General features: G+C 45.7%; 1 protein-coding gene across 1 annotated transcript in view; it reads left to right on the top strand.

The window, feature by feature from the left end:
* Positions 1-12927, top strand: part of SMCHD1 (structural maintenance of chromosomes flexible hinge domain containing 1) — a 1054086-nt gene that overhangs the window by 969042 nt on the left and 72117 nt on the right. The window contains exon 46 of the mRNA XM_082259552.1: positions 5436-5607. Within this exon, the coding sequence (XP_082115678.1) occupies positions 5436-5607 (172 nt within the window). The remainder of the gene's footprint in view (positions 1-5435; positions 5608-12927) is intronic.

The raw sequence follows: 12927 nt of genomic DNA, 5'->3' as shown, positions 1-12927 counted from the left end.
AATTACAGGCCTAAAATATTAAACAACATATTTCCATGCAAAACAATGTACCGCTTTTAGCACAAAAATTCTGACATAATCGGACCGCCAGGGAGGTTAATGGCTGTGTTGAGTTATTCTGAGGGGACAGCAAATTTACACTGTTATACAAGCTGTACACTCACTATTTTACATTGTAGCAAAGTGTAATTTCTTCAGTGTTGTCACATGAAAAGATATAATAAAATATATTTTAGATATCTTAGATATATTTTAGATTATTTCTCTGTTTATAGTTACTTTTGACATGTATGATTTTTTTTCTCTTTCGTTCTTTGACGGACACAGCTTCAGCTACTCATAACTGTTAGGTTATACTGCCCCCTACAGGAGTAGGACACTAGGCAGAAAAAATGTCTGGCTATGCCCATGGGCAGTCCCAGGGGGTATACTCCCTCTCTCACCTGTAGGAACCAAGTTTTTTTTGTCTGCCTAGTCAGGAGTAAGGACCTAGTTCCTTGCCCTGGCAATTTTCTTATTTTTAGGTAGAATTTTTTTTCCTGTGAGATCTACAATTAACTGCCGGATTGGGCAATGGGCTGGATAATCTAGATCCATTGGTCATCCCAGTCTGGCCAATGAGCACGAGCAGACCTCAGCTCCACTCTAGGTCAGCCGCAATATAGCCCCACTGTACGGGGGCTGGCCTGCGAGTTAAACGCCTTGCGAGGTCGCATACGACCGGATCGCCCTGTGGGCTGCGATTTTGGTGGTGGGAGCTCCTCCCCATCCCATGGTGCTGACTCCTGGATCCTTTCACTTCCTGATCGCTGTGCATGGAGTGCAGATTATCCTGGTGGCTGCAAGTGCCTGTTTCTGCTGGGTGGTGAGTCTGGTGGGATTCTCTCTTTCCCTGCTGACAACCCATTGGTTCTTGTGCCTGGCTACCGGGTGGTGCTGCCAGCACGGTGGGGGGTACACTTTTTGTGGGGTCCCCCTGGTGACTCATGGAGTCCTTGGAGCACATCTCCCCACTAAATCCCTTCTCTGAGGCTGCGGGTCCTCCGTGTCCCAACCATCCATCAATATACTGATGGCGGTCCTGGAGTCCTTTGTGTCCCTGGTGGAGGTGTTCTTTTGGGTGACGTACTAACAAAAAGCACCCCTTCCCCTGCCTCATCTATCTCATCAGATCCTGGATCTGATTCGGCCACCGCGGACGTGGGTCACCCTGCTGGTTCTGCAACCACGCGCCCGAAATCCTCTGATAGAGCGGATGATTCCTCCACGTCTGCAACCGCGCACGAAAAGGCGCTGGTGGAAGCACTTTTTGTATCTGTGCATAAGACCTTGAAGATGAAGAATGCAGATGCGACGGAGGCGCAGGTTCCCTTTGACACTCACAAGCCATTCAGAGAGGCAAAGGTGTTTCCTTTCCCTGCCTATTTTGACAGAATTATCGCTAAAGAGTGGGGACGACAAAAGCGTCCCCGTGGGGTCCCTAGGCGCTTAACTAGGCGTTACCCCTATAAGGAGTCCTTTCTTAAGAAGTGGGCTGTTCCACCGGTGGTGGACCCTCCGGTTTCCAGATTGAACAAGGCAACCATGATACCGGTTGAAGAGTCCCTGGCCTTTAAGGATCTGGCTGACAGGAAGGCAGAGGTTGTTTGCCACTGAGGCCAGTATTCTCCATTGCCCTGGTGTCTCAAACTCTGACCGAGTGGGCTAAGATTTCACACCGTGACCTGGAGGGAGAACGGCTCACCCCTGTCTTTGCTGAGTTGGCGGACCAGCTGGTCCAGAGTGGATGCGGCTCTTTTTTGGCAGTGGTTTTTCGACGTGTCTTTAAATTCAAATGCTGGTCAGCGGACCAGGCTTTTAAAAAGATCTTGACTGATCTTCCCTTTCAAGGAGATAGCCTGTTTGGAGCTACCCTAGATGACATCATAAAATATCTCATAGAGGGGGAAGAGTACCTTTCTACTGAAGGCTTCTAAGGGTAAGGAACCTCGACTTAGACGTGGGCCTTCCTTTTTCGGCTCATAAGAAATGTTTTTGTCCCTCTGGGTCGACTGACAGTGAGTTTGAAGCCTTTCAGGGCCTCCTCTGGAGAATCCAAATGAACCTGGTTTGGCAAGCTGAGAGCGGGCTTGTCCAGACCCGTGGACAAGGCTCCTTCAACATGAAGGTGCGCCCTCACCCATATTGGGGGTTGGGGGAACATCTTCACTGGTTTCCGGACATGTGTACTTCCCTGCTGCAAGACAAGCGGGTCTACAAAGTCATTCAGTACAGCTACAAGATTGAGTTTCACTCTTGTCCCCCAACAAGATTCTTTCCTTCCAACTTGTACCTGTCCCTGGACCACTTACAGGGTCTGTTTGGGGCGGTACAAGACCTGTTACATCAAGGGGCGATTGTCCCGGTTCCAGCTTCGGAACGTTTTTAGGATTTTTACTCAAACCTGTTTACAGTTCCCAGGAAGGGAGGCAAAGTGCATCCAATCCTGGACCTCATGATGCTGAACTTCTTTGTGCAGGTGCAGAACTTCAGAATGGAGTCTGTTCGCACGGTGGTGGCATACCTGCTTTAGGGGGATTTCCTCACCTCTGTCGACATCAAGGATGCTTACCTTCACATTCCAATATGTGCCAGTCACCAGTGCTTCCTCTGCTTTGCCGTGGGAGAGGAGCATTACCAGTTTGTGGCGTTACCCTTTGGTCTCGCCTCTGCTCCTCGGGTCCTCACAAAAGTGTTAGCCCCAGTGCTAGCTTTGCTACGCCAACGGGGGATCGTAGTACTGGGCTACTTGGACGATCTCCTTCTGATCATGTGGAAAACATGAAGATCACAATACGAACTCTGCGGGAGTTCGGCTGGATTCAGAATTTTCAGAAGTCTGCCCTGCTCCCGTCCACAAAGCTGGACTATCTGGGCCTTACTCTGGACTTTGCCTTTGCCAGAGTGGTCCTTCCTCTGGACAAACTCCAGAAATTGCAGGCTGAAATTCATCTCCTGCTGTCCAACAGATGGTCATCCCTCCGGACTTGCATGCGAACGCTGAGCCTGATGGTGTTTACCTTCGAGGCGGTTCCGTTTGCACAGTTTCATACGAGGTCCCTGACCAAATGAGAAGGGATTCTGCAACCTCTGGACAATCAGATCCAGCTGAGTCGGGGAACGAAGTCCCTGATATAGTGGCTTTGTTCTCTGGTGCTTTGACTGGGCAAATCCTTCCTCCCCTTGTTTTGGACAGTTGCCACCATGGATGCCAGCCTCTATACCTGGGGAGGCGTCCTTGGCAAGCATTCTGCTCAGGGGATCTGGACGTTGAAAGAGTCCAGACTACCGATCAATGTCTTGGAACTCCGAGCGATCAGACTGTGTCTGGACCATTGGACGGATCGTCTTCAGGGTTGTCCAGTGCACATTCAATCGGATAATGCCACGGCCTAGGCTTATGTCAATCACCAGGGGGCACAAGAAGTGTCCTGGTGGCTCTGGAGGTAGCCGGCATTCTAAGGTGGGCAGAACGGTTAGTTTCAGCCCTCTCCACTGTACACATTCCCAGGGTGGAAAACTGGCAGGCGGATTACCTCAGTCGGCAGACAATGGACCAAGGAGAGTGGTCCCTTCATCCGGAGGTGTTTCATCAGTCGTGTTTCTGGTGGGGCACCCCTGAGGTGGATCTGTTGGTTTCTTGACTCAACAGAAAGGTGCAGAGGTTTGTGGCTCGAGTCAAGGGATCCTCTGGCGGTTTTGCGCTGACGCGCTGGTGGCCCCATGGGGTGAGTATCAACTGATTTAGTATCAACTGATTTATGCCTTCCCTCTCAAGCTTCTGCCAAGACTTCTATGCAGGATCAAAGCAGAAGGTATTCCTGTCGGCTTAGTTGCTCTGCATTGGCTTCTGCCGGGCTTGGTACGCCGATCTGGTGTGGCTGGTCACCGACGTTCCTTGGAAGCTTCCTCTCAGGGAGGATCTGCTGTCCCAAGGACCGATCTTCCATCTTGCTTTACAGTTACTGGCTTTGATGGCTTGGCTGTTGAATGCCAGGTCCTGAAGGATAGAGGTTTATCTGAGTCGATGATTCTAGGAGGATCTCCCATTGTATGTGGAAGACGTACATTGCTTGCTGTGAGTCTCTTGGGGTTCATCCTCGCTCCTTCTCGGTGACTCGGATCTTGACCTTTCTTCAACGGGGCTTGAACATAAATTGGCCTTGTGTACCATCACGGGCCAGGTGTATGCTTTGGCGGTCTTCCAACGACATTTGGCCACTTACTCCCTGGTGCATACCTTTCTTCAAGGTATCCGACATTTGGTCCATTGCCGCCTTTGGACCTTCATTTGGTGCTTTTAGTCCTCCAGAAGTCTCCATTTGAGATCCTTTGTGAGATTCCCCTACTTACGCTGTCCCAGAAGGTGGCCTTTTTGGTGGCTATCACCTCTGCGCGCAGGGTGTCCGAACTGGCGGTTTTATCCTGTCATTCACCTTTCCTGGTGAGTCACAGAGATAAGGTGGTTCTTTGCCCCTGTCCATCGTTTTTTCCAAAGGTTGTCTCTTTTTTTCATTTGAATGAAGAAATTGTGTTGCCTTCCCTTTGTCCCAGGCCTAAACATCCGAAGGAAATTGCCTTGAATGCCTTGGAGGTGGTCCGGGCTATTAGGGTGTACCTGGCAGCTACGGAGTCTTTCAGGAAGTCAGACTCTCTCTTTGTGCTCACAGATGGGCCTTGTAAAGGGTTGTCCACGTCCTCTGCGACCGTTTCCAAATGGATCAGACAGACAGTGATTTAGACCTATTCCATCAAGGGTCAGGTTCTTCCTTTCCCTATTAAGGCGCACACTACTCTGACGCTTAGTGCTTCCTGGGCTTTCCGTCATCAGGCATCAGTGACGCAGGTTTGCAAGGCGGCCACATGGTCCTCAGTGCACACTTTCACAAAGTTTTATGAAGTAGATGTGTTGGCATTTGTGGACGCTTCTTTTGGCCGCAGGGTTTTGCAGGCTGCTGTTAAGAAGTCGCCTGGTTGGCTATGGTTAAGCCTTGGGAATTTTTTTGCTGTTCCCACCCCTCATGTTTAACACTGCTTTGGGACGTCCCAACGGTTATGAAGATCTGAAGCTGTGTCTGTCAATGAACGTAAGAGAAAATGTGATTTTTTACTTACCGTAAAATCCATTTCTCTGATGTTTTTTTGACAGACACAGCACCCCACCCCTCTGTGGAGTTGTAATTCTTTTGACACTAAACCGAGTGCCTATAACAGAGAGAGAGAGTATACCCCCTGGGACTGCCCATTGGTGTAGCCAGACTTTTTTCTGCCTTGTGTCCTACTCCTGTAGGGAGCAGTATAACCCAACGGTTATGAAGATCTGAAGCTGTGTCCGTCAATGAACATCAGAGAAACGGATTTCACGGTAAATCAAAAATTCTATTTTTTCTCTGCAGCTGGTGTCCTTTTCGTACTGTCCAACATTATTGACAAGAGAAGGAGATCGAATACGTAGCAATGGAAAGTTTGGAGGCTTACAGAATAAGGCCCCTTCATTAGACAAACTCAGAGGAACAGTTTTTGGAGCACCATTACCTAAAGAATATGACACACTTTCTTTGGAAATTGGTGTGTATAAACTTTTTAGCTTCTTTTAATGACTGCATATTTGTTAAATCATTTAAAAAACATTTCCTTTTTAACAGGTAGATGTCAAAAGCAGTAAGGAATTAGACGTATACAAAATACGTGTAATTATAATGTAGTTGTATTTTACCTAGTTGAATATGGGAAGGTAGAGATTATCATTCAGTACGAGCTTCAATCCTAAAATTTACATCAACATGCATCTCTGCATGCTAATTTGAAATCATCTAAAACTGTTTTTCGTTTGTTTTTGTTTTATTTATCTTTCACTGTGTTCACTGTGCGTTCTTGCAGCATTGAACCTCTCATACACTGATTGATATGCTATCCCGCATCATTGTAAGGCAACAGGTAACTGATCAAAAAAAAAACATTGAAAGCTTTACATCTGAATTTTCCTCTGAGACTGATGTTGGGTTTGCATCATATCATTTGCTTCTCTTTGTTGACCTGCTGGAAGTGGATTTATAGTCTACATTGCCATAGCAGTTCCTGGCATCTGGTTCCAGATCTTTATATCTATCTGACAGAAGCCCTCATTCCTTTCTTTGCCTCTGAAGTCAGGCTTACCTGTTCCATAGACAGTACAAAAGTATTCTCCTGTGCTCGAGGGTGGTGTGGCCACCAGATCACCGAGACTATTGGTCTCGTTATAGCACTGATTTGGACCCTCATTATCATTTTAGATTTTTTAGCGCCGCACTTTTTGTTTAACAGGTCACTGAGACTGTTCCCAGCAAGTCAAAGTGCCTTCCAGAAGGCTGATGCATTTTAAGGGGAGACCCCCTTTTCCTCAAAGCCAAACACTATGAGGAAGAGGAGATCTCCCCTTGAAATACGTCAGCCTTCTGGAAGGTCCTTTGACCTATTGAGAACAGTCTCGGTGACCTGGTTGCTTGGCGTCTACTATGCATTTTGATATGCTTTTACGACGAATGTGTTTGTGAGTATAATTCCTTTTATACACTATCAAACCTACTAATTGGGTAATGTGCAAGGTTAGTGCGCGCTCATTTCTTTCTTTAACTGTTCTATATTCTGACATCCACACACTTTGTTATTTTGTTTTAAATAAAACTATTTTTTTTTTTTTTAAATGAAGGAAGTTTGTGGGTGTCAGTTGCCCCTTTTGCCCCTTATAAATCTAGCACTGGATCCAGAAGCATAACAACAGGAGAGAGCAGTGCCAGCTTAGTGTAGTATAATATTTATTGGAAATAAGTTACATAGAGACCCACTGTCAGGTACCTTGGTTGAGGCCGAAGTGCTGAGAGGGCTTCCCTTGCAGCTCAGTGTGGGTCACCCCTGGAGGCGGTACAGGAGGTGACGCATCCCAAGGAGCACTGGATGCTTGTAGAGTACAGGTGGGTGGGTCAGAAAGGCACCCAGGACAACTTCCAGGAACTCCAATGGTATCCAGCAACGTTGGTGCAAAAGTGAAGGCCAGGCTGGGGGTCATACATAGGTAATCAGTCTCAAGGTAAGGCAAGCAGATGGTCAGAGCAAGCCGGGATTGTAATAGCAGGAGGGATAAACAGGAGCAAGTCCGTTAAGCAAGCCGAGGTTGTTTCACAGGAGATCAAGCAGGAAGGCAGCAGGAGCAAGGATAGTCAGGCAAGCCAAGGTCAACACTGGAAAGAGATCAGACGGGTCAGAAGGTAAGCCGGGTCACAACGGGTAAACAAGACAAATCCACAGGATACAAGTAACGGAGAGCTGACGATAATCCAGCGCTGGATGGAGCCGGGAGTGAGCTTTATATAGGGGCCGGGCTGGTGCGCTGTGCGTTATGACGCACACGCTCCATGCCGGCACGCATGCGTGCACACGCAGGCGCGCTCCTGCGCATGCGCGTCCGCGGCGCTCACTGACCGCTAAGCGGCGGCTACGTCCCTGACACTCACTTTGCAATAAGGGTCTAGCAGCGTTATGGGTGGGAAACAGTTCATCCGCTTCTGTCCTATATGAAGGGTGACATGGAATGGAGGCAATCCTGTGAGGAGGCTGGTGGTGGACAGCTGATCCCCACAAGCCGGCAGCGGTTTGGAACTGAATCTAGAAGCATATACTGCTCTTGTGAGAGCTTAATGAATGTTCTCTTGTATCATTTTCTTTTTAAATGAAGGTATTGTGTATTTTTTGGAGGCTGTGGTTTGTAACACTTCTTTACTTGAAGAGGCTGCCGGTGAAGAAACATTTGTGATGATCCAGAAGCAGCAGAAAGAGTGTTTCTAGATGAGAACTCTGGAGGGAAAAGCTACTTGCACTTTCATTCTGGTTCTCATCGTTTATTCCATAAAGTAATTTTAATATCTTTAGGGCACCTCTGGCATGCAAGGATGTTTTTTGTCATCGTAGCATTTGGAAAAGGATATTTCATCTCACAATATCTGCAAGTTGCTGCTTTGCTCTCAGCATCAATTGCACTGTGGAAATGTTTCCAAACTTTAGATATTGGTCTCACCATTTTACTGAAAGGAGGAAAAAAAAACAATTTACTGACCAGACGATAGGGGAACATTATGCTGTAATGGTGAAGAACAATAATAGGAACCATTTGAAGTTTCTAAAAGATAAAATAATTAGTCAGACAAATTTACCCTCTTAGCTGTCAGTTTCTGTCCTCTCAGGCCTTAATTATTTATCATCTACTGTATCCCAACAATCACCGAACTTTAGGAGGTACAAGATGGAGCCCACAAGAAAACTAAACTGGAGCCTTTCCCCTGCAGTGCCCCCTAGTGGCAGAAATGCATATTTCTCTTGTTTGATATCTGCATTGAGAAGTACAGTGTTACTTGAATTGTATTCCAGAATTTGCTTGTCTTGAGAGAACTTGCAATAATTTAAGTGTTTACATAAAGTCTCAGAAATATTTCATAAGGTCTTCATGTTATATATATTAAATTTATCACTGTAAAAAGAACATATTCCACGCTCTTTTTAATTTTTCCACAAAAATCAAAAACAAAAAAACTGCTTTGAAAAAAAAATTCTATCCCCCCATTTTTCCATTTTTTATCATCCAATTTTTCCTTTTTGTTTTCCCATCTTTAGTCAATAGGTCACACTGCTGGTGATAGTTTTACTTGCATCTCCACTAATCTTCCTCTTTAATCTATTCTAGATGATGTACCCCACAATGACCTTGGGTAGACTAGAGAGGAGGACCTGCTGGAATCAGTGCAGTGCACTCAAGGGATAAACAGATGTGTTCAGAGAAGAGCCTTAACCCATCTGAACTATCCCATCTGAAAGCTGTCAAAACCGACAGCCTATCCTAGGCAGTAGAGGCATTCCCCACCCCGCAGCCACATATGTGCAAGGGGTGTGCTGAGGGGTGAGTAATGCATATGCCACCTAGAATTGGCTGTCCGCTTTGACAGCTTCCCAGCAGAAGAGCTCAGGTGCATTCGCGCTTATATTCGAACATACCTAAGATCATCGCTTTGTTGCGCCACTCTGCAGGTTGGGGAGAAGCACAGAGGGTTGGCAAGGCAGGGACGCAAATGCAATCTAACTGTCAACTACCCACGATCAACAACGGGTTCCTGCCTTCTTTTTTAGAGTGCACTTTACCAGATCAGTGGCTTCATGGGCTTTTTTAATATCAGACACTTGTTTCTAAGTTTTGCAGGGCTTCTACCAGGTCTTCTGATAACACATTTGTTTGGGTGGATGTACAGGCCTCGCTGATGCCAGTTTCAGGTGTAAGTTGCTGTAAGCTGATTACTACATTCTGTTGAGCTCTTCTTTTTTATCTCCCTACTGCTTGCTGAAAGTGGGAGGGAGTTACATAGTAGATGTCACTGCAGTTTGTGAATGAATGACCCAGCTGCGTGAGGGGAACCTCACACAGCCACACTGTTTTTGAAAACTGACGGTGGGTCCAGGGAGAAAAACCCCTGCCCACTGTCACAGGGAGAGGGGGCAAGAGCTGAAACATGTTACATGTTCCACCCTAAATACAGGTGGAACATGTAACATGTTCCAAAGGTGAACTTCTCCTTTAAAGTGGTAGTTAAAGCGGAGTTCCGGGCACAAAAACGATATTTTTTTTTTGTGCCCGTCCGCTAGTTCAGCCTAACCTGAAAAGGAATTGGATAATTAGATTTTTTTTTTTTTTAAAACTCACCTTGTAATTGACGATCGTAAATACTCACCTATGACAGCTTCCTCCTCCAGCGCCGAGGCTCTCCCCGTCACTTCCTGCCTCGCAATGATTCCTGGGAGCTAAACGTCATAGCTCCCAGGAATCAATGCGCCGCACCGGCCCCGCTCGTCATTTCCGGGCGACGCCGCATTCCCCTGCTAAACAGCTTCTGGGCATGCCCAGAAGCTGTTTAGGAATGCGGCGCCGCACCGGAAGTGACGAGAGGGGCCGGTGCAGCGCATTCTGGGACACGAAGACGCGGAAGAAGACAGAGAAGAGGACCGCGCCGGCTTCAGCTGCCCACAACCGAGATGGAAACGCTGTGGAAGAAAACTTCTAAGTAAGTATTTCTTCTAAAAGGTAAGTGCGAACCGGGACAGATCAGAGGCTAGCCATTGTGGAATGTGCTAGCCCTGACTGTCCCGGGGGTATGTTAAAAAAAAAAACGTTTCTCTGCCCGGAACTCCGCTTTAAACTGCACTTTTAAATGTTTACCTACAGGTAAGCTTATAATAAAGCTTCGAAAAAAAAGAGAATAAGTGGTCCAACATCAATGCAAAAACACCCATTCACCACTGCGCCACAGAACAATGTTGTAAACTAAAAATCCTTTTTGAAAAATAGTGTAAATATGTAGCTGACACTTTAAATAGTCAAATTAGAATTCGTATAGGAACACTTATAAGTGAACAGCGGTGCTTAAGTGTATAAACAGGTGAAAGAAATTTCCACTACCTACTGCAAATAAACAAGCATTATATAAAAAAGTGTCTCTATGTTATAAAATAATCATGACATGTAGTGTAATCACCTTGTGTGGAAATAACACACAAATTAAAATCAAAAGATCAAAAAAGTCCATATAATTCATGCAAAGAGTGAAGTACATGAAAGCAATCCTTCAACCAAGATGAAATCTTCACACCACACCGTTAGTGCGTCAATCGCCTCACCCCATAAAATGGAAACTCACCAAAATGTTTTGCCTTACACTCTCATGTTTGGCAGTTAACCCACATGGGGTTAATGGACCCAACCAAGCGATCTCTGCCTTAACAGATATAACCAGCTCGAATATACATAGGGGACAAAGGAAAATCTCCACTAGTGCAGTATGTTCAACGTACCATATTTATCGGCATATAACACGCACTTTTTCCTCCTAAAAATGGAGGGCAAAAGAGCAGTGCTTATACGCCGATATATTAAAAAAAAAAAAAAGGGCCAGGCAGCGCTGAGAGGCAGAGGGGGGCAGGCCAAGCAGAAGGAAGGACGGGCGGTCGCGTTCATAGGAAGTCCCGCCTCCTATGATAGACAGCACAGTGGCCGAATGCAGGGACGCGTGACTTCTATCATAGGCGCCGGGACTTCAGATGACAGCGGCCACTTTTCCTCCCTTCTCCTCGGCCTGGCCCGCCCCCCGCTCTGTGCAATGGTGCTGGCAAGGCAATACAGGACACTGCGCTGGCGAGGCAATACAGGACACTGCGCTGATGAGGCTGCATTCATGGGCACTGGTGAGGCTGCATTTTATTTAAAAAAAAAAGTTCTGAGTTCAAAGCTGTTTTTATTTTCAATTTAAGCTTTTTCCCTAAAGCTTCCCTCCTAATATTGAGGTGCGTTTTATACGCCGATAAATACGGTATTCAACATAGTTTATTTAAATCCTTCACACATGTCACTTCTGGTCGGTCTGTAGGTTTAGAAAAGACTCTAGTATTCAAAACCGGCCTTGTTTGTCAATTGTGACATCTAAAAAGTTAAGTGTCTTCACTCAATTGGTAATCCAAGTGAATGTTATTGTCATTAGGATTCAAATATCCCAAAAAGGAATGGACTGACTCTTCTGACCCCTCCCATATAAAAAGGAGGTCGTCAATAAACCTGCGGTAATACTTTAACTGTGGTCTCAAAACATTAAACACATGTCTATCTTCCCATTCAGCCATAATCAGGTTGACAAGACTGGGCGCAAACTTTGCACCCATTGCTATGCCAACCTGCTGGGAGTAAAACTGGCTATGAAACCAGAAATAATTGTGTGACATACAAAAATCCAATGACCTACTTAAAAAAACTTTGTGAATGGGGAATGTCATCACTTTTACTAAGATCCCAATTCAGTGCAAGTAATGTAATGCATCATCATGCTGTATTATTGTATACAGCTACGAAACATCAGCAGTCACCAAAAATGTACTTTTATGCTCCTCTAAGTGCTACCCATTTAGAGATTGTAATAGATCTTCAGTATCTTTCAGATATGCTTTGGTCCCCAGCACACTAGGCTGAAGGAATCTATCCAAATATTTCCCCAACCTAGCCATTACCAATCCAATACCATTGACAATCGGTCGTGCTGGTGGAATAGTTGCATTTTTATGCACCTTTGGAAGCGTGTATATCACTGGGACACGGCACATACTACGAAAAATGTCGAGACATGGCTGTATGACAACCGGAAGCGACGTGTAAGGAAGGAATCAGAGGTAATGTTCCGATGTGGCGAGGTCCCAAGTGCGGTGGGATATCACCCTGATGTTCAGACTTTATCGCTGCAATGTCTTGGGAGTGTTTGTCCCATGCTTGTTTTTACATGTAAATGCAATATGTGAAGGCCTTTAATAAACTGTATACAGATGTTGAACATACTGCACTTAGTGGAGCTTTTCCTTTGTCCCCTATGTATACGAGCTGGTTATATCTGTAACGGCAGAGGTGGAGATCGCTTGGTTGGATCCATTGACCCCGTGTGGGTAAGCCGCTTTACTGCCGAACACGAGAGTGTAAATCAAAATATTTTGGTGAGTTTGCATCTTGTGGGGAGAGGGTATTGGCGCACTAACGGTGTGGTGTGAAGCTTTCATGTACTGCACTCTTTGCATGTATTATATGGACTTTTTTGCACATTGGACATTTGATTTAAATGTGTGTAATATTTCCACACAGGGTGATTACACTACATATGTCATGAATGTTTTTTTGACATGGAGACACTTTTTTATAATGCATGTTTATTTGCAGTAGGTAGTGGAAAATTTCTTTCACATGTGTATTTGTTAATACACTTGAACGCCGCTGTTCACTTATAAGTGTTCCTATACGAATTATAATAAAGCTTACCTGTAGTTTAAATGAATATTTCTCTT

Source organism: Pelophylax lessonae, assembly GCF_965119305.1.
Source record: "Pelophylax lessonae genome assembly, chromosome: 5".
Classification (NCBI taxonomy): domain Eukaryota; kingdom Metazoa; phylum Chordata; class Amphibia; order Anura; family Ranidae; genus Pelophylax; species Pelophylax lessonae.
Note: the sequence above shows the minus strand (reverse complement) of the source record. Positions and strands in the feature narration are given on the sequence as shown.